A 23,072-nucleotide genomic window follows, 5' to 3' on the forward strand; every position below is an offset into this window, starting at 1 on the left:
TCAATTTAATATGTTGAAAATCCGTAAATTTTAAATGGTAAGAAGCAATTGCAACCATTCAAAACACCCTTTGATTTCTTTCAATTTTCTTGAAAATGTATTCCCTAAAAATACATTCTGTTTATAGAATACTACTAAAAACACCCCTTTGTTCATTTAATTCTATAAAAAGAAAACTATTAAAAATGTTGTTATGAATAATTCAAAATTTATGAAATTAAGCAACCATCAACCCCCATGTGCCCTCCACGCTTTTCCTTTTACAAGCATTTATAATTTGTACCTTCCTCATTATTATGTATTTAGGAGAATATTTCAATTACAAATTTTTTTCATGCCATCAAATAATAAAATTTCATATATTACAATAATTGGTTCTAAGAGCATGTAAAATATATCAAATAATATTTTATTTATTTTTCTATTATTTATTTTGAATCGTCATTCTGTCAATTATTTTCAGTGGTATACGCGTTTATTTAATTCCATAAAAAGAAGAATATTTATCATTGATTCTTGTCACCCATCTGCCCTCCATACCTTTCCTTTTATAAGCATTTATCATTTATAACCCCCTTAATAGTCTGTATTTAGAAGAATATTTCCATGCCAAAAATTCCCATTCCATCCAGTAATTCAATTCCTTATACTGCAATAACGCGTGACGCCCTTTTTGCCGGTGTATAAGAGAGTTTCGTGGCTCCTCGTCTCCGTCTTTGTCTTTGTCATTGTGAAGTGAAATACATGATGAATTACTACCAAGACAAGCCTCCGGTCGTCGGCGCTCCTCCTCCGTCGGGTAAGCTTTTTCATGGACAAGTGAAGAGTGCGTTGGATTTTGGTGATTAAAGCTGGAAATGTGGTGTGTAGGTCTGATATATATTGTGTTTTGGTGTTGAATGCATTAAAAAATCACAGGGTATCCAACAGCCTACCCTGTAGTAGGTCCACCGGCTCCACCTCAAACCGTGTATGTTAATCAGCCGCCGGCGGAATCAATACCGGCAGGGTGCTGCGGTTGCTTGGCAGGATGGTCAGCCTTTATACTCTTATCGCTATTTTTTTTCCTTTTCAAATCAAACAGACTCCGTCATTTTTCAAGAAAATTTAGGTCATGTTTGGTTTAAATTTTTTTGAGGGAAATGGCAAGAAAAGAAAAAAAAAAGACATAAAATAGAGGGAAAGAAAGAATAAAGATAAAAATAAAAGATAACTTTAAAGTTAATAAATTATTTATATGTATTTTTAAAACTTATTTTATTTATTTATTTTTAATTATATAAAAATTAAATCATTTATATATATATATATAAATATAATTTTTTTAATTATATTTGATTTTTTTTATATTTTTTATAATGAAACCAAATGAGAGAAAAAAGATTTCCCATTTGTTAAAAAATAATTTTTATCAACAACTTTTGTAATTTATTTTATGATGCTTCGTAAATTCCTAACATGTTTTTATGTTCTTAAAATATGTGTTTTATTTTTAATTATATCTTATATTTATATAATTATTTTTTTTTTAAATTCCAAAAAATAATTAAAAAATGTTTCGAAAACACAGTTATCAATCGAACAGGGTGATAACAAATTCACCATGGTTTGTTTTATGTCTAAGGAGTTGATTTCTTTTTTAACAGTCAATGATATTTGACTGAGATGTGTTGTTGGTGCAGTTTGGCTGGCATTTGCTGCTGCTGTACTCTTGAAATTTGTTTTTGATACAATTTGCTTGGGGGTGGTGGAGAAGCCAAGAAGATACATGGAATCAACGCCTGCCCATGGAATATGATGCCAACAGTTTGGTTTGCCTAATGAATAAGAAGTTGATGACTTTGCTTTCATTTATTGAAATCATGTTGTGAAAAATGAATTGCTTTTACTTTTTGAGCACAAAGTGTTGTGGAAATGGTACTAGTTTGAGGACTGCTGTAATCGATTGTTGAAAGCGAATTGCTCGGTCATCACTTTTGATAGGGTGAAAAATTATTAATTTGATGAATATTTTAGAAAATAATCTAAATTTATTTATTTATTTTTAAAATAATAAATTTTGTAATTAGGAATACATATTTGAGTTAAAAAGGTAAAAAAAAATCCTCTTTTATGAAAATAATTTTCCTATTTTTGGAATGGTAATTATAACCTCAAACCAACTAAGCATATGAAAAAATTAATAAAATTAAATAAAAAATAGTGCTTAATTTTAAATATCCTAATGACCATTATAATAACACGAGATCAAAGTTATTAGCCTTCTTGAATTTTTTTTTATACTTAATTTTTCTATTCATGATTTATCCTATTTCAGATAAATCCATGGTTTTAAAAATTGGAGCTGCCAATCACGGTTCTGGTCCAGTCTAATAATTGAGATAAAATAAGTTGAATCGGAATCGGATCGAGTGAACTGACGATTTGACTGGAGAACTGGACGGTTCAATTAATTTATTTTAAAAAATTTTTACAGCATCAAGACCCGTTTTGGAAGATATTAAAAACACATGCAACCATCCCCTCTTCTTCCCCCGTTGCAAAGCCCCCTCCCAGCGTCGCAAATCCCCGACGCCCCCCCCCCCCCCCCCCCCCCCCCCCCAACTTACTGCAACCATCCCCCCGCTGCAAATTTAACAACAAAGTGAAATATATATTTAAGAAAAACAAGAGATTGAAGGAACCTAGCAGCAGCAGCTGTTTGTAAACCGCCTATTCCAGGTCGTTATCTCATCCTCGATTGCGATCCAGGTCGTCGCCTTATCCTCGATTGCGATCGATTCGATCTCTTGGAAGCGTCAATGAAGAAGCCTGAAAGCGAATTGCTCGGTCATCACTTTTGATAGGGTGAAAAATTATTAATTTGATGAATATTTTAGAAAATAATCTAAATTTATTTATTTATTTTTAAAATAATAAATTTTGTAATTAGGAATACATATTTGAGTTAAAAAGGTAAAAAAAAAATCCTCTTTTATGAAAATAATTTTCCTATTTTTGGAATGGTAATTATAACCTCAAACCAACTAAGCATATGAAAAAATTAATAAAATTAAATAAAAAATAGTGCTTAATTTTAAATAACCTAATGGCCATTATAATAACACGAGATCAAAGTTATTAGCCTTCTTGAATTTTTTTTTATACTTAATTTTTCTATTCATGATTTATCCTATTTCAGATAAATCCATGGTTTTAAAAATTGGAGCTGCCAATCACGGTTCTGGTCCAGTCTAATAATTGAGATAAAATAAGTTGAATCGGAATCGGATCGAGTGAACTGACGATTTGACTGGAGAACTGGACGGTTCAATTAATTTATTTTAAAAAATTTTTACAGCATCAAGACCCGTTTTGGAAGATATTAAAAACACATGCAACCATCCCCTCTTCTTCCCTCGTTGCAAAGCCCCCTCCCAGCGTCGCAAATCCCCGACACCCCCCCCCCCCCCCCCCCCCCCCAACTTACTGCAACCATCCCCCCGCTGCAAATTTAACAACAAAGTGAAATATATATTTAAGAAAAACAAGAGATTGAAGGAACCTAGCAGCAGCAGCTGTTTGTAAACCGCCTATTCCAGGTCGTCATCTCATCCTTGATTGCGATCCAGGTCGTCGCCTTATCCTCGATTGCGATCGATTCGATCTCTTGGAAGCGTCAATGAAGAAGCCTGAAAGCGAATTGCTCGGTCATCACTTTTGATAGGGTGAAAAATTATTAATTTGATGAATATTTTAGAAAATAATCTAAATTTATTTATTTATTTTTAAAATAATAAATTTTGTAATTAGGAATACATATTTGAGTTAAAAAGGTCAAAAAAAAAATCCTCTTTTATGAAAATAATTTTCCTATTTTTGGAATGGTAATTATAACCTCAAACCAACTAAGCATATGAAAAAATTAATAAAATTAAATAAAAAATAGTGCTTAATTTTAAATATCCTAATGGCCATTATAATAACACGAGATCAAAGTTATTAGCCTTCTTGAATTTTTTTTTATACTTAATTTTTCTATTCATGATTTATCCTATTTCAGATAAATCCATGGTTTTAAAAATTGGAGCTGCCAATCACGGTTCTGGTCCAGTCTAATAATTGAGATAAAATAAGTTGAATCGGAATCGGATCGAGTGAACTGACGATTTGACTGGAGAACTAGACGGTTCAATTAATTTATTTTAAAAAATTTTTACAGCATCAAGACCCGTTTTGGAAGATATTAAAAACACATGCAACCATCCCCTCTTCTTCCCCCGTTGCAACAAAGCCCCCTCCCAGCGTCGCAAATCCCCGACACCCCCCCCCCCCAACTTACTGCAACCATCCCCCCGCTGCAAATTTAACAACAAAGTGAAATATATATTTAAGAAAAACAAGAGATTGAAGGAACCTAGCAGCAGCAGCTGTTTGTAAACCGCCTATTCCAGGTCGTCATCTCATCCTCGATTGCGATCCAGGTCGTCGCCTTATCCTCGATTGCGATCGATTCGATCTCTTGGAAGCGTCAATGAAGAAGCCTGAAAGCGAATTGCTCGGTCATCACTTTTGATAGGGTGAAAAATTATTAATTTGATGAATATTTTAGAAAATAATCTAAATTTATTTATTTATTTTTAAAATAATAAATTTTGTAATTAGGAATACATATTTGAGTTAAAAAGGTAAAAAAAAAATCCTCTTTTATGAAAATAATTTTCCTATTTTTGGAATGGTAATTATAACCTCAAACCAACTAAGCATATGAAAAAATTAATAAAATTAAATAAAAAATAGTGCTTAATTTTAAATATCCTAATGGCCATTATAATAACACGAGATCAAAGTTATTAGCCTTCTTGAATTTTTTTTTATACTTAATTTTTCTATTCATGATTTATCCTATTTCAGATAAATCCATGATTTTAAAAATTGGAGCGGCCAATCACGGTTCTGGTCCAATCTAATCAATTGAGATAAAATAAGTTGAATCGGAATCGGATCGAGTGAACTGACGATTTGACTGGAGAACTGGACGGTTCAATTAATTTATTTTAAAAATTTTTTACAGCATCAAGACCCATTTTGAAAGATATTAAAAACACATGCAACCATCCCCTCTTCTTCCCCCGTTGCAAAGCCCCCTCCCAGCGTCGCAAATCCCCGACACCCCCCACCCCCAACTTACTGCAACCATCCCCCCGCTGCAAATTTAACAATAAAGTGAAATATATATTTAAGAAAAACAAGAGATTGAAGGAACCTAGCAGCAGCAGCGGTTTGTAAACCACCTATTCCAGGTCGTCATCTCATCCTCGATTGCGATCCAGGTCATCGCCTTATCCTCGATTGCGATCGATTCGATCTCTTGGAAGCGTCAATGAAGAAGCCCAACTTCATCGATCACAGAATACAATTTCAGCTTGTCTGCAGTGTGTTTGAGTAAGGAAAAATACATCATCCCAATCCGTATAGGAAATAGATCATTCATTTTCTTTAAAACTTTTACTCGGTAATAATTTATTTATTAGTCTTCATAGGGAGATTGGGAGCTTAAATTGACAAAATAAAAAATATCTTTTATATGGATTTACATGATATGTAATACAATTTAATGTCTTTTATATGAATGGTTTGAGATATGATTTAATGATAAAATTAAAAATATTATCATTTTAAATAAATTTTTTATCTTAAAATAAGTTTTTTATTTAAAAAGATATTAAAATTTTAATTTTTAATTTGAAACTAATTTTCTGATTTATAAATAAAATTTTAATTTTAAAATAATATATAAATTATTATTTTTATTTTTATAATTATTTTAAATTTTAATAATTTATAATTTATATATTTATGATGTTATCGATTCAACCATGACCGGTAATAAACCGTGATTCCATAACTTTTCTGGTTCAAGTTCCCATTCCAAAACATTGGAGAAATCATTTTTCATTCGAAGAGAATTATTTAAGATAAAATATTAAAGACTTCTCCGATGCTCTCTCTGTCCTCAAACTTTAAAAAATAAAAATCAAATTTATCCCATAAAGCATTAAAGTGAGATCATCGAGACTATAAAACAGCAGATCACTCAGCCGTCATTCCCGCTCTCTGTGAATCCCGTCGTCTTTTTATCCGCGCTTTCATCAGAAGCTTGAATAGTCCTCAAATCTCCACCCTTCCATCAGAAGCCCTGAAAGTTCATAGCAACCATTCAAGCTATCAAGCGCGATGACGATCAAAGTCATTCCTTTTTCACTGTAAGCGGCGATTTTCCTTTTTTTTTTTTTTTTCTATTTATTTATTTATTTATTTCGTATATATTTGTTTACTGGAGCTTGAAAATCCACAGGAACTAATTCAAGCTCTTCGATTTTTTCGATATCCTATTTTCCCCCTAAATCTCTGTCTTCAATGTTACATATTTCTCTTTCTAGAAATCTTAATCAATGATGTCTTATAAGCGTTTTGTATCTTTTCGTTTTCTCAGCGAGAAATCTTGAATTTGCGGGTTTTCTACTCAATATTTTTTCTCTTTAGATTTTAGTTACTTTACTTTTTAATTCTCTTCGGATTTCTTTTCTTAGGGTTACAAACCCTAAGTTGGTTGTTGAAAAACCCTAAGTTGCTAGTTGAAAAACCAACTAGAACAAAATCTAGCTAGATAAATGGTTCATGCAATGATGAAGGGTTTGATATTGTTGTTATCAAATTTTATTTCTTTAATCCGAAAATAATTGAATCCATGGGAGACATTCAGTAACAGTAATCAAAGTTGGTCAAAATCAAATCCATGTTTAACAACCTTTTTAGCTGTGTTTAAGATTTTTCCATTTTTAAAAAGTGATATTTGTTTTACTTGAGAGTGAAAAAGGTTTGTGAGAAAGATAAAAATATAGAAGTGCTTACTGCTTAGGGTATGGGTTTTGGGTGAGAGGATCGAGGAGGAGGATAGCAGCATACTGGGCTTCCAACGAAGCCAAAGCAGGTGACGTGTCAAGCAGCAATAGGACCGCTTCATAGAGGAGAGAGTGGCACGCTTCACAAGGAGGAGGCCACGTGTAAGTGAATGCGACGCGTGAGCACCAGCTCGCGGCCAATGAGCGTCCATCTCATCGATGGGCGAAGGCTAGGGGGGTGACACGTAGACCTGCATGCAAACATATATAACCGATGTGGGGACAGTTTGGTAAAACGGGGTAAAAACAAAAACGACTAAATGGAAGGGTGATAGGTGGATGGACGCATGGAGGCGGAGCCCACACGCGTTGCAAATTAGAGATGGAACTGGAAGGCCGGCTGGGGTGATTGGTGTGAGGGGGAGGGGCAGAGGGGGCTTCAGTTGTCAGGGGCAGCCCCTTTTTATATGATACAGTGCTGTAATTGTGGTGTGGGTCGAACCGTAGAAGTGATTCTCCAGTGATATGTGTTGAGATGCATGGAAGGGATGATGGACCCACTTTCTGCATTCACCTCCCACATGTCCATATCGCTTACCTTCACTAACACGTACACACCGTACGCCTCCAAGTGTCGCCACCTCCTGCCTCCCCTGTTTCTGTTGCCCAAATCTCATTGGCTGCCTTCCACGCCTTAAACCCCACCATCCGCTCCTTCAAATTAACCCACTCTCATACCCCCAGTCACGAGCCCACCCCCATTCCTTTTATCTCTCCCTCTCTCCCTCATTGTTACTTCACCATTTTCCCAGGGCTTTCTTGGGCGTCCAATATGATTCGCACTCTGAATCCCTACAATTCCACCGCCAAGACGGCTGAGATCATGTCTAGGTACAGGCCCATAGCTCCAAAGCCGGAGCCTCCCGTGAATCCTATGTTTGAGAGGCCGTCAATGTCTCAGAAGATGCGGGAGTCTCCTTATCTGAGAAACCTGTGGCCCCAGTTGCAGGCGAGGCCCACCAGGAGCAGAAAAAGAGGCAGACCGGGTTTCTCACCGGCCGCACTCAAGAGGCCCAGGACGCATCTCGTGGGGTTTTCCACTCCCTCGCATGTCACATCCCCAGCTAAAAACCTATCCATGCACGGCTTTACTCATTCCCCGCTTCAGCTTCCTGTTCCGGCCCCAAGCTTCGCCCCGCTTAATGGAGGCTTTGAAAGAGCGATTTCAACCACCGCTGATGGTTTAATGACACTTCCCCTCCTCCCATGTCCTCCACCCCAACTTCCAGTAGTGCCCAATGATTTCAATTGCCTCAACCCTTGTGGTGGAAACGTGATCTTTGATTTGAACACTAGCGTGGTTGCAGCTCGAATTCCTGAGGAGAAGGATCTTTTGCAACAGCTTCAACGAGCCCCCGCCAACACCACCAATGTTATTTCCCCTCAACCGGTTAGGCCAATCGGCTCCAGCATAAGCGTCCGATGCATGCGCGATGACCTGAGCCCTATTCCAGAGGTGCAAATTCTGAAGAAACCAGAGGAGGTGGAGGAAGAGATGGAGTCGGAGACCCTGCCAGCAGTCATATCCGATTCCAACAACAAAATCAGGATGGCCAATTCTGCCTACAAGGAGATGGTGGGTCAGCCAGAATGTCCATGGCTCAATTCGATGGTGACCTGTGGAGCAAGTGTAGGCAACAGGATCAGTGGGGAGGTGATGCTTCATCTTTCTGATTCCAAGGTGCCTGTTGCTTCCAATGGGTTTTCATGCTGGGCGAGCATAGAGTGGGGAAGCGCTGGAAACAAGAGCTCTGTCAATGCCTTCTGCGATGCAACCAGATTGGCCTGCGAATCCAAGGACTATCTCTTCACATGGAGGTTCCACACCAACACAGAGGCTTCTAAGCCCAACGTTTGAAGTACAATCACAGTTTTGTATTGTAAAATACAAGTAGATTACTTCAAACAAATAGTAGTACTGTCAAGTGTGTAGTAGTACTGTATATGGGAGTAAACTAGTCGTTCAGTTTAGTTTAATACTACTTGTTATATGCCACAATATGTAAGAACTGAAGGTATAGTTTTGTCTACTTTTGTTGATGCCCTATTAACTATAATATATGAAGGACGTTTTTGTTTTCTGGTTCAGATGATCAACAATCTCCCATGTGAACTCATGTTTGGTGGAAAATGGGCCATCGTCTTCAAAAGAACTATTTGCAGGAGGTGGGATGTGCAGGGCCATGACTACGATACAGAATAGGTAGTAGTCATCAAACAATTAAGCTTACATCCTCATAAAGCACCAAGGACAGAAGAATTTTGGAACCTTGCAAACTAACCATCTATCGTCTTCGGTGGGTCCGTCCTTGCAGTTGAAGTAAAAGCCAATCTGCAGTTGCTATCATTCCCCGAAACGAATGACACGTATATGAAGTATGAACGTAGTAGCTCAAGCACCGTTTCAGACCCATTACCTATTTGTTGAAGATGCCATTAGTTTTCACTCCGCTAGCCAAAAGAATACCTTTTAGTTTCTACCTCAAGGGTTCAAGTGAATTACTATAAACCAAATAAACAATAGAACAAGAAATCAACAGTAGATTATGATCAAGCGATATCTTCATCGAGAAATTTTTTTCTGAAATCATGCGAATGAATATTGGACTTTCCAACCCAACAAGCGATCCCAGAAAATTGAAAAAAGGGCACTGTTATGTGTTTCGATCGCGACAAAAGACTGCTTTCTTACGACTGATACGAGATTTAGGATTGATTATTGAAGAAAGGGCATTCTTAATTTCTTATGTTTTGCGATGACGACAAAGAATTGCTTTTGCTTTCTCATATCCGTACAAGGTTTTAAACTTCATAAGCCATTAAAAAATCAAATGAAGCAAAGAATAGTACAAGATCATGCGCCCTCAAGCTAAAAATTATTTTTAAGACCTTAAACTATAAGGTTGAGATGCACTAAGTTAGGGATGGATGGAAATGGTATAAGGCATCAATTAATTTTTATTTTTTATTTTTTAAAAGTCATTCAATTATAATTTTAACTATCTTATCTCCTTTAAAAATTGGATAAATAATAAAATTGGGAAATAAAGGGAGCTATTGGTCAACTAGACAAGGCTACTTGGTGGTCTCAGGCAACTGCTAATGGTTGAGCCTGAGGGATGGCTGAGATTGGTATCTGTTTATCTTTGCATTTTTTTCTTCAATCTCAAACAAGGAGACAAAAATTGAAAGAATATGTTCGAGTGTAAAGTGTATATCTCAGCCTAGAATCCAAGTTTACATGACTTGAAGGCTTAGTATTGGAAGAAGGTTTAGAATAGTGAAAGAAACTATCAAATTAATACGAAGTGGATATTAGCTATTGTCAAACTATTATAAAATTATTATTATTCACATTTTTCTACCATTCTCTTTATTTATTTTGCTTTGAATTGATTAATTATGGTTATTTGCATTAAAATTGGTCAAAATTTGAATGAAAGACTAATATGCAATTCAGCTCCCCATTTCCCCATTTCACATAAGATCGTTGAGCTTTTACTTTATAGTCTACTATCATGTGTAAATTAGTAAAACAATAAAATTGTTTTCAAAAATTGTTCTTATAGCTTATTCTCGTAAACTATTTTTAAAATGTCAAATCTTGTTCAACATGTGCATTCATTAAAAATTATGCAATATTTCAGTATGTGTATGTGATTGTAGGGATAGCGGTATAAACTTGAGAAATTAAGACTATGTTTGGTTTTTATAAATATTATGCTATGTTTGGTTATCAAAAAATATTAGAAAAAGATAAAAAAATATTAAGCAAAATTGTTTTTTCATGTTTGGTTTAATTATAGAAAATATAAAAGAAAATAAAAAATAATTAAAATTAATTTGAAATTCATATATTTTAAAATTATTTAATTTTATTATAATAAATAAAATAAATAAAATAAGTTTGAAAACACATATAATAATAATTTATTAAATCTAAACATATGTTTTATTTTCCTTTCATTTTTTCTATTTTTTCTCTTTATTTTCTTTCTTTCCTATTTTCTTTTAAATTTTATGGAACCAAACATAGCCTAAAGAAAAGAAAAAAAGTATTAAAAAAAATGATTTTCTATTTCATTCTAAAAAATACAATATATATATATATATATATATATATATATATATATATATATAATTAAAATTCATATGAAATTTACATGTTTTTAAAATTTTTAATCTTTATGTAATAAAAAAAAAGTGAAAAAAAGTTTAAATAACCATATACACATAATTTATTGAGTATAATTTATTTATTTTTCACTTTTTTCTTTTTCTTTTTTTCTACTTTTCCTTTATATTTTCTATCAAAATTTTCCAAAAACAAACATGATCAAAATTTTCCAAAAACAAACATGGCCTTAATAGCATATCACATATTAATGATTTTGAACTTTTTCTTTCGGATCACGAGAGTAGAAGAGGAGAAACTGAACAAGAAGCAGAATGAAATAACAATATATACAAGCCTATAAAAAGCTCACGCGTGGTTCACGTGTCAAATTGCTGCCACTTGGCCAAAGGACGCCGTTAATATCATAGTTGATAAAATTGATGTTTCCCAGGCGGAGATGCTGAAACTTGTCTTTTAATCAGTAAATGCATGACCATCTGATAAAATCGGAGAGGCATTCCCCTTTAAACGACAAGAAACGATGTCGTATTAGAGGCGAACATGCAGAAAGAGTATAAGTTTGTTGAATTACTGCTTTTTTTTTTTCTTTTCTTTTTGAACAAGTCGGTGCATTAGTGTTCTCTAATTCATTGATTTTTTCAAAAGAAGGATATCACTCAATTTTATAAATTAATTAATAATTTACTAAAGGAACAGGCCTTGCAATTTGGGAGTTGGGCAGATAAGTTGAAAAATGGCAGCAAAGCATATTCGTGGCTTCATATCGTCCTTTTTCATTGGCCGTCTTCAATCAGGATATGCCAATTGTTCTTTAGATTGCATCGAGATTGAGTCTCTGCCATGCTTCTTCTTGTCTTATTCCCCATTTACCGCATTGTGATGGTCGTTGAATGTGTATAACTCACAACCTCCCCCTGTGAATCTATTCATTTCCCTCTTCCTCTCTCTCTTGTTCAAGATCGAGCAGAAGCCATGGAGCCCAAAGAAGAGGATCCAACGCTCGCCAAGCTCCAATCAGCCTGTTCCGATCTGAAAAAACTGCTTCACAGCTCAGCCAGCATGGAAGCAAGTCTAGAAAAGATGGACAAAAATTTTGATACATTGCAAGAAACCCTTTCCACGGCTTCAAGAAGAGTAGGTCCTTTGCAGTCCTTGGCTATAGCTTCCAAAGCTCTCGACACCAGAATAAACCGGGCGGTTTCCCCGGCTCTCGCTCTTCTCGAAAGTTTCAAACTTGCGGAGTCTCTCCAACACAAGCTGCTTCAGCTCACCTCTGAATTATCGTCTAAGGACGCTCCCAAGAAGCGGCTCAAGGCACTGGTTAAGTATGTTGATTGTGTGGATAAACTCAATGCGGCCATCAATTCTATTAGTCTAGAGTGTGAGCCTGCGATTCAGAAGCTTCAAGAGGTGGTGGAGTTTTTGAGTAGGACCAGGGCGACTGATCAGTATAGGACGCATCGGCTGAGGGAGACTCTAATCACTCTTAAAGCGCTGTATGAAACAGAGGTGGATGCGATGAGATTTGATGGGTTGCTGGATGAAGCTTTGCTCAATTTGCAGGATGAGTATGAGCGTATACTGCAGCAGCTAAGGCATCGAAACATAGCTGAGTTGCAAGGAGATGCTCCGGCTGAGATGATGGCTTCTGATCTGGGTACTGAGCTGGAGGTTGAGGTTCTTAGACGGATTTCAGAAACTCTAGCTGCTAACGATTGTTTGGATATATGCATCGATATCTTTGTGAAGGTGAGTGAAAAGTTTCATCAAAATCAGCTGTTAAATTTCCAGGGGTTTTCCATATTGATTAGAACTATAACCTAGAAGAAGCACCAGAGAATTTTCCATTTTCAGCATTTTTTTTTTTTTTTTGTTGGGGTGGGATGAGGATGGTTTCTTCTTGTCATTTAGCACCATAGATTGATATTAAAAAGGTTTAACATTTTTCCCTCAGAATTAGCTGCTGATTAAAACTGGAAAAAATGTCTATATATTTTTGTAGATGACTTGCATTTTCTGTGCTGGCTACTTAGAAAAATTTGGATCTGAAGTTGCAATTTTTCTTGTGATTCCACAGGTGAGGTATAGAAGGGCAGCAAAAGCCCTGATGAGACTGAACCCTGATTATCTAAGAACTTATACTCCCGAGGAAATTGACAACATGGAATGGGAGAGCTTGGAGACAGCAACAGCCCTTTGGATCCAACACTTCGAGCTTGCAGTTAAAACAGTCCTGGTGTCAGAAAAGAAACTCTGCAAGCAAGTTTTGTCAGGAATCATGGAGGGATTAATCTGGACAGAATGCTTCGTAAAGATTGCAGACAAGATCATGGCAGTCTTTTTCCGGTTCGGAGAGGGTGTAGCGAGGAGCAACAAGGAACCCCAGAAGCTGTTCAAGCTCTTAGACATGTTCGATTCATTGGAAAAGCTTAAAACCCAATTCTCAGAGATTTTCGAAGGTGAAGCTGGAGCTGACATCTGTTTGCGATTCCGAGAACTTACGAAGCTTCTCGTCCACTCTTCCAGCAAAGTATTTTGGGAGTTCGGCCTTCAAATTGAAGGCAATCAAGACGGGTTTCCGCCACTTCAAGACGGCTCAGTTCCAAAACTCGTCCGATACGCCATTAATTACCTTAAGTACCTGACCACCGAGAATTACAGTGCTCCCATGGCAAAGGTTCTTCGAACGGAGCAAATATGGAAAGCCGGCGTTTTATCTCAACCTGAAACAGATGAGAACTTACTCAAAGACGCCATTTCCAGCGTAATGGAAGCTATTCAGAGGAACGTGGAGTCGAAAAAATCCCGATGCCGAGACAAAATTCTTTCCCATGTCTTCGCCATGAACACGTACTGGTACATTTACATGAGAAGCAGAAGTTCAGAGCTGGGGAAGCTTTTAGGAGAGCAGTGGATGAAGAAGAAGTACAAGATCATTGCGGAAGAATCGGCATACATGTACCAGAAACAGGCTTGGGGAACTCTAGTGAATTTGCTGGAGAAAGAAGAATCGAACAGACAGACAAACAAAGAATCCATGGGAGCTGTGATAAGAGGGAAGATGGAAGCATTTCTAGAGGGTCTTGATGAAATCTCCAAAAGACATAGAACCTCTTATACCATTCCTGATGCAGATTTGAGAATACAGCTGAGGGAGGCGTCCGTTAAGCTGGTAGTTACGGCTTATACCGAATTCTTAACCTCTTACTCCTATTTTTTGCAGCCAAAATCCTACCTTCCTCCCGACTCAATCCAGGCCATGCTGGGTCAACTTTTCAACGATGGCCATCGAGTCCCTAGACTTTCCAAGGATCGGATGGCTGGAGACAACTCGGCCGGTGAGATCAAAGATTTTTCACGGTCCAGATCAAACGCCAGTGATCAGTGAGGGCAATTAAGGGCATGTTTGGTTGCTGTTTTTGAAAACTGTTCTTAAAAAAGTTTTTGAGAATAGCTTTTATGAACAGGCTTTTTGTATTTTCAAAAAAAAAAAAAAAAAATTATGTTTGAGAACTAAATTGTGGAAAACAGTTTTTGTTCTCAAAAACAAAAAAAAAACATGTCTATTTCTCTTTTCATTTTGTCTCCGTTTCTCTTCCAACATCCAAACTTTTATTTATAACGGTTGAACTATTTCTCTCTTCTAAGATCAAAACATTACTCATTGAGATCAAAATTCAAATTGTGGTTGTTGTAAAGATTTTAGGTTAGGGTTTCAATTTTTGTTTTAATTTTTATGTTCTTTTTTATTTTTTGTGTTATTGTTTATATTTTGTTTGGTTTCTAGGAAATCCTAGAATTTATGGAGGTTTCGGCTTAGAAATGCATCCTAAAAATCATACGGGGATATATCTTGAAATATCCGAAAAATATTGAAACGGAAATGACCAAAAAATAATAAAAAAATTGTTCGATAGTGTTGAGTTTTTGGTTGAATTTTTGTTAGACCCATTTTTTTATTTTCTCATTTTCCTAATTTTTTTATTTTCCCTCATAGTATAAAGAATTTTTTAGAATAAATAAAATAAAAAACTTTTATTTGAAAGTTGTTTTTTAATAAATAAGTACATAAAAAATGTATGAAAAGGGAATACTTCTCTCTCTGCTTTCTCTCCCAACACTCCACGTACTCCCACAGTCTCATAACTACGATCTCTTTATCTTTAAAATTTAAAGAAATTCAACTCCAAAGAGAAAAACACAAAAATATATGGAATCAATGGGTGAAGTTTCCAGAATTTTTGAATTTTCACACAAAAAAAATTGGTTGTTTGATTTACTCTGTTTTTTTTTTATTTATTCTTTTTCCTTTTTTTTTTTGTTCCAGTTGGTTTTTTCTTCAATATTTTTTTTAGGTATGGTTTTGTTTGGTTGTTGAAAAAATTGAGGGATGGAGAATTTTGAGGTTTCTGTTATTGGTTGTGTGGAAAAAGAAATAATGAGGAGTTGTTGTGTTCTCTCGGATCCTAACTGGGATGATCTTCCCTCTTTCATACTCATAAAAGGAAAAATAAAAGAAGTGTCCGGATAGGAGAGAGAGCAAAATGCAAAAAAAATGGGGAAAAGTTCATACAAGCTCCAATGGATAACAATTGCTCCACACCAGAAAACCAGCCACGAAAAAGAAGAGATTAGGGCGAAAACAGGGAGAACATTCCATTTTTCTCTTGTTCTTTAAATAGTGTAAAAAATAACAAAAACATTTTTAAAATGTTGTCTAAAATCAGGGTATTTGAAAACACGAACATAGAAAACAACTTAATACTCCTCCGTCAAACTATTTTCAATGTTTTTTTTATTCCGAAAATAGAAAACAGTTTTTAAAAACATCAACCAAAGAGGCCCTAAGATTCGCCTGATTGAACTGACCTTTTTTTATTTTTTCTTTTTGGAAAGATAGGAACTTGCATGTCGTAATTGAAACATTGAATTGGACAGTGACGATTTTGAAATAGGGGCTGGTGTGGGCTAGGTGCTCAACCCCCAGACCCACGATTGTATTGCCCAATTGTTTCCTGGGTTCTGGACCTTGGGTCCATGGGGACCCATACGATTCCCAGCCGTCTCGATTTTTCCTCTCAAGGTCCGTTGGGGTAAAAGTGTAACTTCCTTAATTACAATTTTATATAATATATGGTGATAATTGAATTGGTAAATTATTCGAGAGTTCCATTCGTACCTGCACGGTGATGATTGGATCGGTAAATAATTGAAAGGGCCACCATACAAGAAGATCTTCCTTAGTCTGAAACTCAATGCAGGGGTATATTTAAGCTTTTTGAAAATACATATTGATTGTGTTAAGGTCATACAGATTACAGAGCCAAACAAGGCTTGAAGCATCATGAAATTACAGATGTACCCCAACCATGTAAAAACCAGAATTCCAAAACTCGACAGAAGCCTCGTTTGCTTCATGGTTAGCATTACGGAATTTTAAAGGATCATTCTCCCCTTGAAGGAATCTACCAAACACCAAACACCAAACACTCCCTCTTTTCCATCCTTGTTTCTCAATTCCCAGGTCGTATTTTCCTTGTGCTCCAATTTTTGAGAAAGTCCAAGAAGATCATGTCGAACCTCACAACCGACGCTGTGACTTCAGTTTCATTTTCGGATTTCCCTGAAGATGTCCAGCTCTGTATCCTCTCCTTCTTGACTCCCTCCGAGATCGCCACCTTCGCTTGCACATCAAAACGCTTCCTTTCACTCTGTACCTGCGACAGCAAGCTCTGGTTCACTCTTTGCGACAGGAGATGGGGGTCCAAGACCCAGATCAAGAAATGGGGATCCGGTAAAATCACCTACAGACTCCTCTACAGGACCCTGATCGAGTGGGAAAATCTGATTGGTTTCTGGCGTCGAAGCGGTCAGGTAACCCTCGGCGTCGCATCTCCACCCTTGATTTTCTTTGAATGGTGTCCATCGTTTATTATTGGGTCTAGGGTTTCTCCTTCTAGACTTGGTACTTATCACGTGATAAAGGCTCCATTCTTATGTATGAGTATCACCCCAGAGGGCGAGACTATGAATTTTCTCGACCCCGATGGGAAAATCGAATCGTCGGAAGATTTCGTGAACGCGGTGCAAGCAGGGTTTCTAGAGAACGATTTGATTCCAGTTCATGTCAGTTTCATGGGGAAAAACCATGTTGTTGTAGAGGAAAACTTGAGCTTTACTTCTTTGAATTCTCAAGAACCAAAAAATACTGGGTTTCGGAGGAGTTCGAGTTCCGGTAACGTGAGAGCAGAGGATATTGGGGTTGTGGAGGACATGATTGGCGCGGAGAGCGGGTCGCCAGGGAGTTTGCCGGACAGATTCATGTCGGAAATTTATCAATACTTTGCGAACAGAACGAGCCCGGGTGGGGAGAGGGCGTCGAGGAGGCAGAGGAAGAGAGAGAAGGCAAGGCAGGGTAGGAGGAAGTGGATGCCTGAGCATTTTGTTAAAATTGTTAACTGTTCCCCCACACCATCAAGGCCTTTACAGGGACTATGGAAGGTGTCGTTACTCTTCCCTTTATCTCCTTTGGTTGGTTGAAAGTGTATGTTTGCCTTTTGCAATGTACTTGTATCTTGTATCTATTAGTACTCATTCAACTTATTTTTACTAAATTGTGGAGAAATTTGAGGTATAGAAAACGCATTTTGTTTATCTGACAGTAGTTTTGTCCAAGCAAGTTCCGTGGAAAACAATTGCCTTTAGAGGGCTAAAGAGAAATCATAATCAACCAACCACAAAGGATTCAGCATAGTAGTTGATGATTTATGCTGGTCCAACTGCTCTTATGGTTCATGTTAAGAACTGGCTTGATTAAGATTTTGACAGTAGAATTCAATCACAAACCGTTCCTTGTTATTTTCCCTTTCTCCAGTGGGAACCGGTTTATGTATGTACTCTAATCTCCATGTATGTAGTTGCTCTCAAGAGGGTGGTTTTAGCTTTTATCTCGGTTTTTACTTTTTAACAATAATGGAAAAACCATTATGTTTTCCATTGACTTATCAGTCTCTGTTAGTCGATTTGTCCCGTGCATCTGTTGAAGCTTCTGATAGACTGATCTATGTTTTTCCTATTGCATTAGGCTAAGATTGATTAATTCCTAAGTTGTACTTTGTTAGTCAATCGAGAAATTGCCATGTGAAATTTGTTTGTAGGATGAGTTTGCATGCTCCCTTATGAAGACTATGCTTTAGAAGCATGAAGCATGGGGGGCATCGTGCTGTTAGATAGCATCACATAAAAAGATCATGTTTTTAACTTTAGAAACCCAAACATATTCAACCAGCTAAAGTATTGAATGTATCTCATGTTAACATACTGAATGTATTCCCTTTGTTCATCCTTATATCTTAGTATGGTTGTTGGAAGATGATGGATGCATGTGGACTCCTCATTACAGCTCATATGACACGCCCTCCTACTTCCCACTGCAGGGTATATCTGATGATAAGAACTTGTACTTTTTTCTTGTGGCATATGATGACATTGGAGGCATTGCCTGTCGAACAATTGGGGACTCATCTAAACCTTTGTCTGGTTACTCCCCTGTATTTTGGACTTCAAAAACTACATTTTTAGAGGCTCCATTTTCTCCTGAAGAAGAATATTTATATGATAGTCGCATACATCTTCGGCCACTTGCAACAGCAGATCACATTCATGAGCATCATCCCTTGACAGAAAATGAAGTGGTTTCACACATACTTTGCATAAATTCAAGTTATGATCTGGTAATTCCAGACTTGGCTGGAACTTCTGCAAATCCACGGGATGTGGAAGGAAGGATTTGGCTGTATGAGAGTGGGACATTTGGGTTTGGGTTTCTCAGGAACCATTTCATTGTAGACCTGAAACATATTGCACAACATGGCTGTCTTCTTGAGGCAATGGAACTTTGTAGTGATTTGTGCTAGTTTAAGGCCATCTGTATACAAAACAGTCATGTAGCTGGATGCCATTTGTGTACTTTGGCACTTTGTAACAATAATGATATCAATTCTTTTGATAGCATCCCGTCATATTGATTTTCTATTTAGTGTTGAGTTCATTTTATGGAATTTCAAGTTCAATTTTTATGTAGCTGTTTAGGTTACATAATGTTCCTCTCGTTGAAAGCCAAAGTTCCATTGGTTGATGATGTGTTTCAACATTCAACATCCATTCAGTTCTTTCCTCTTCTTTTATAGAATTTATTGGAAATTTTGCTATTTTCTCAGTAACAAGCATATGCCTCCATAATGTGCAACCCACATTCACAATTGTTGCAAGTGGAGGCCTGGGGTTGTCTGCACAAGCAATTACTTACATTCACGTTTAAATGAGGCTGGTAGATTCCCTCCTCCCCTTTCCCCCTTGCTGCAGAACCTGGCTGTTTCAACTTGAAATATGGATCAGAGCATGTTGTTGTGGCCCACAATGGTTATTAAAAAATATTGCTTGACCAACATTTAAGCTATGTTATGTTGGTAAAAGAATGGTTTGTTGATAGTAAACATTTAAGCTATGAAGAGAGAAACGACCATATTTTTATAAAGTGTTGTTCATAATCTTATGAATTGATTAATTAAAAATTCATTCCAGTACTCGGGTATCAAACAATCTACAAATACTTGCATGAAATTTAAGTTTTAGTGGTTATGCTGAAGTTCTTAGAAGAGATGATTACTCCTCCATTGTTTAAAGTTTCATCCGGAAAGCAAGTAAATGGGGGAATGGGAAGCTGAGTTTCATCAGTATGGGAGGTTTTCCCTCAATATTCAGCTCGCTGTCTTCAACAAATTAGTAATGGGGGTGTACTGTGAACCGGGTAATGAAGTGCTTGCAAATCCAATTCTTGAACTAGGATGATCTCGGATCTGGTGTAAGTTAAAAGAGAAGAAAGCTTCACCATGTGAATCCAGGGGCTGGCCAACTCTGGTTGGTGTTCGAAAGGTATATGGATGCCTAGGATTAGCCGGTTCCTGCTAGATATTTAATTTTATCCATTCCATTCTTTGGGTTTATAAACCCCAGAATGTGGAAAAGATCTGGACAAAAAAAGGGCAAATGTACGTCTCTCTGACCTGTAGTTGTTAGGAGACAACAATGGGGATCCTCAACCTTTATTCAAAACCAACACAAGTGCAATAAGAATTCTCAAATTACAGTTAACATCACCATATTACACTGAAAATCAAATAGGTCTCGGCATCTCATTGAGCATCCACAATCTCACGTCACAACAGAACCCAAAATAACAAACAAGTCCCACACACTTCAACTGGAAACATTAAGAATTCCATGTTTTGTAAGATTAAAACCATTCTCTGGACTGCAGGGAAAGAGTGAACAACAGTAAGGGACTGCAGCAACATGGAGGCAAGGAGGAGAAAAAGAAAAATTCCCTTCATCTGTTCATCACATTATGATTCAGCAGCAACTTCTCTGCCATTCACTTTCTCATTAGCTGTGTCCTTCTCATGGTCACCCTCAAGCTGGCTCAAGTTTCCCTTTTCCTTGATCAGTTGGGTGTGGTGGTGTTTGCAGTAGAGCCGCCCCTCATGTGCGATGTAGTTGGATGGGCTGATCGTACACCCGCCATGGGTGCATTTGAAACAGCTCTTGTGATATGCAGTTCCATTCACGGTGACCTTAAAAAAATATACCACTTTGTTACTCTTCTGAAAGAGCCTGTGATTTACTTAACAATTGTGTGTATTTACATCAACTATATAGCAAAGATGTTGATGGCGCATACCTTCTCAGTCGGATAGACAGTATTCTTACAGCCCACGCATTTATCTCTGGTTCCCGCAAACATGCTAGACACTTTATTTGCTATGGGTTTCTGCTCAAAGCAGGTTATAGTAAGATGTATGGCATATAACGTACAAGCAAGTGTCCTAATTTCAAGGGAATTACCTCACTATCAATTGGTTTCTCTGGTTTCACAATTTTTGGTGTCCCTGAAAAAAAATTGAAAAGGAAAAATCATGAGCAGAGAGAAGAAATTTTGCATCAGAGCGAATTAGCTCTCATTTAGTTGTTACCTTCAAAGCTTTTGTCTAGACTGCCAGTCCTCTTGAAGAGTTGATCAAAGTGTGGCCTGCAATAAAGTACTCCCTCAAAGGAATTGTAGTTTCCAAGCTGCAAATAGACGGATCTGTCAGTATACTTACATGTGAAGAGTACAAGCTGTGTTGATTCTTTCCATAGTTTTTCATTCAAGATATATCGCATAAAGCCAAAAAGATGTTGAATCCAGGGGGGGTAAAAAGATGTTGCTTCAAGCCAAGAGAATGAACTAAAAAACAAAGATGATCATTCCTAACTAATGGGTCTACTGCTGCTGGATTCATGAGCTGGGACTTTTCCAGCTGAAAATTTTCCACCAGTACTTGCGATATGATCTGTGGATCTGAAGAGTTGTGTTCATCAGGTAATCGGAACAATACAAGAGTTTCGGACTTCTGAGTTGATGAAGTTAAGCAATAAATTACAAGCCTAGAACGCCATAGATCGGAACGGTTATGATTTCTATATGAAAGAAAGCAACAAATAGCTCCCAAAAATGGAAGAAAACAATTGGCAGGGAAAAACCCAGATAGGAAAGACATCAGAAAAGAAAAAGGTTGCTAGCAGCCTAGCATACAGTCTAAGCTCTCATCCTGCCGAAATTCCAATACCCCGTGATAAAGAACATGTAGTAAAACGAGGAAATCCCAGAGGGAGAATGAAACAAATGAACATAGCAATATAGCATGATGGGGTGTACCTTGAGGGTCCCTTTGCAGTGATGGCATCTGAAGCAGGCCTTGTGGTAGACTCGGTTGTCTGCAGTTAACTTATCCACCAGATACACAGTCTTATCGCAGGCCATGCATTTCTGGGTTGTTCCTGCGAACGCCATGCCTTCCAATTCTCTCTCTCAATGAAGCTCTTGCTCTCTTTGCTCTCTCTCTCTATCCCTAACTTCACAACAAATGGCAAGGAGAAAACAAGAGGAAGATGAGATAAGGGGAGAAATGGAGATAGAGAAATGTGGGTTGCGGGGGATTGCGGAGACCAAAAGCAGAGTCGGAGATAATTAAAGCAGTGGCATTTCACAATCATTTTGTCCCACTTTGAAGCACCTAACTACCATTGTCTCCATTAATTAATCTTTCTCCCTCGCTTCTTAACCGTTTAAGACGATTTAAAATAATAGAAATCTAAAATTTCCCATTAATTTAAACACAACTTTTTGTTGATCCCTTCAAAAAAGAAAAAAGAGAAGAAATTTTCAGATATTAATTGCTTGAATGTGAAGGCTTAATCATATCATGCAAACCCACCTCCACACGTGATTAAGATCCTAATTAGCGACTTTGTTAAATTAAAGAGTGCTTGCTTAGAATTTTGAATAGCTGGCCTGCTTTGTCCACTACTTAAGATCCAATGTCCATAAACATCTACCCTGTCATATTATTAGTTGTGGCCCTGTGGGCACTGTGCTTAATCTTTAGTGACAGAGAATAGAGATATGGGGACCATAAATAGCACACTCTTAAAGATCAATTCATGACTTCCCAATACAAAATATCTCCCCCCACATGGGTCTAATCACCTCTGCTGTGAAGGTGATGTTCATCAATTACTTTCTCCTACTCCCCCACCCACATGCCTCCCATCACAATTCTCACATTTATCACAGCTTCCACCTTCACTCACTAAATTTAGGTTACTATATGGCCAAATTTAGGGTACACTGAATGTCACATGATGATGATAAATCCCACATTTCTTTTTCATTAGTAAGCTTTTTATTAAATATAATTTTGTGTAACATTTCTAAAAAGGGTTTTTTTATCCCCTAAAATTAAAAGGTAGTGCTGCCAAAATTGTTTTGGATGGTTTTTTTATGGTCTTTGTGTGAACTGTCCAATCGACCACTTTTAATGGCCATGGGATCTGACAAATAATTTCCCAAATAAACTTTTAGAGTGGGGATGGGTAGAATCATAGAAACG

At 37.0% G+C, this 23,072-nt stretch overlaps 4 protein-coding genes and 1 long non-coding RNA gene across 7 annotated transcripts; 4 read left to right on the forward strand and 1 right to left on the reverse strand.

The window, feature by feature from the left end:
• The first annotated feature begins 664 nt into the window (after positions 1-664).
• LOC100252417 (uncharacterized) lies at positions 665-2,020 on the forward strand. Its single transcript, XR_788249.3, has 3 exons — positions 665-799; positions 919-1,033; positions 1,683-2,020. It is a non-coding gene; the product is annotated as an uncharacterized LOC100252417 (long non-coding RNA).
• A 3,982-nt stretch (positions 2,021-6,002) lies between these two features.
• On the forward strand, positions 6,003-9,032 carry LOC100262679 (uncharacterized). 2 transcript variants are annotated; one of them, XM_019216193.2, is made up of 2 exons: positions 6,003-6,245; positions 6,338-9,032. In XM_019216193.2, exon 2 carries the CDS (start codon positions 7,717-7,719, stop codon positions 8,800-8,802), a length of 1,086 nt encoding a protein of 361 aa, XP_019071738.1. In that variant the 5' UTR covers positions 6,003-6,245; positions 6,338-7,716; the 3' UTR covers positions 8,803-9,032. The 2 variants fall into 2 exon arrangements, with proteins under 2 accessions (XP_019071738.1, XP_002283353.1); XM_002283317.4 differs by having other exon boundaries at positions 6,011-6,245; positions 6,902-9,032.
• Positions 9,033-12,041: 3,009 nt separating this feature from the next.
• Positions 12,042-14,470, forward strand: LOC100267832 (exocyst complex component EXO70I). The gene is made up of 2 exons (XM_002283307.4): positions 12,042-12,831; positions 13,160-14,470. Exons 1-2 carry the CDS (start codon positions 12,055-12,057, stop codon positions 14,468-14,470), a joined length of 2,088 nt encoding a protein of 695 aa, XP_002283343.1. The 5' UTR covers positions 12,042-12,054.
• A 1,830-nt stretch (positions 14,471-16,300) lies between these two features.
• On the forward strand, positions 16,301-19,103 carry LOC100245525 (F-box protein At3g12350). 2 transcript variants are annotated; one of them, XM_002283300.5, is made up of 2 exons: positions 16,301-17,583; positions 18,519-19,103. In XM_002283300.5, exons 1-2 carry the CDS (start codon positions 16,654-16,656, stop codon positions 18,996-18,998), a joined length of 1,410 nt encoding a protein of 469 aa, XP_002283336.1. In that variant the 5' UTR covers positions 16,301-16,653; the 3' UTR covers positions 18,999-19,103. The 2 variants fall into 2 exon arrangements, with proteins under 2 accessions (XP_002283336.1, XP_010664505.1); XM_010666203.3 differs by having other exon boundaries at positions 16,355-17,583; positions 18,439-19,103.
• A 1,059-nt stretch (positions 19,104-20,162) lies between these two features.
• LOC100253922 (LIM domain-containing protein WLIM1) lies at positions 20,163-22,406 on the reverse strand. Its single transcript, XM_002285319.5, has 5 exons — positions 21,839-22,406; positions 21,114-21,210; positions 20,986-21,029; positions 20,822-20,911; positions 20,163-20,714 (listed from the first exon to the last, which is right to left on the reverse strand). Exons 1-5 carry the CDS (start codon positions 21,971-21,973, stop codon positions 20,487-20,489), a joined length of 594 nt encoding a protein of 197 aa, XP_002285355.1. The 5' UTR covers positions 21,974-22,406; the 3' UTR covers positions 20,163-20,486.
• Between the last annotated feature and the right edge of the window lie 666 nt (positions 22,407-23,072).

Source organism: Vitis vinifera, chromosome 18 (assembly GCF_030704535.1).
Source record: "Vitis vinifera cultivar Pinot Noir 40024 chromosome 18, ASM3070453v1".
Taxonomy (NCBI): domain Eukaryota; kingdom Viridiplantae; phylum Streptophyta; class Magnoliopsida; order Vitales; family Vitaceae; genus Vitis; species Vitis vinifera.

Bases quoted from the DNA above. Each gene is read 5' to 3' on its own strand.
- LOC100253922 (XM_002285319.5), bottom strand. From the start codon at position 21,973: ATGGCGTTCGCAGGAACAACCCAGAAATGCATGGCCTGCGATAAGACT. The intron at 21,211-21,838 runs GTACACCCCATC...GTCTATTTGCAG, and splicing joins ACTGCAAAGGGACCCTCAAG to CTTGGAAACTACAATTCCTT. The intron at 21,030-21,113 runs GTAACAACTAAA...ATTTTTTTTCAG, and splicing joins TCTAGACAAAAGCTTTGAAG to GGACACCAAAAATTGTGAAA.
- LOC100262679 (XM_019216193.2), top strand. From the start codon at position 7,717: ATGATTCGCACTCTGAATCCCTACAATTCCACCGCCAAGACGGCTGAG.
- LOC100245525 (XM_002283300.5), top strand. From the start codon at position 16,654: ATGTCGAACCTCACAACCGACGCTGTGACTTCAGTTTCATTTTCGGAT. The intron at 17,584-18,518 runs GTGTCGTTACTC...TTCCCACTGCAG, and splicing joins CTTTACAGGGACTATGGAAG to GGTATATCTGATGATAAGAA.
- LOC100267832 (XM_002283307.4), top strand. From the start codon at position 12,055: ATGGAGCCCAAAGAAGAGGATCCAACGCTCGCCAAGCTCCAATCAGCC. The intron at 12,832-13,159 runs GTGAGTGAAAAG...GTGATTCCACAG, and splicing joins GCATCGATATCTTTGTGAAG to GTGAGGTATAGAAGGGCAGC.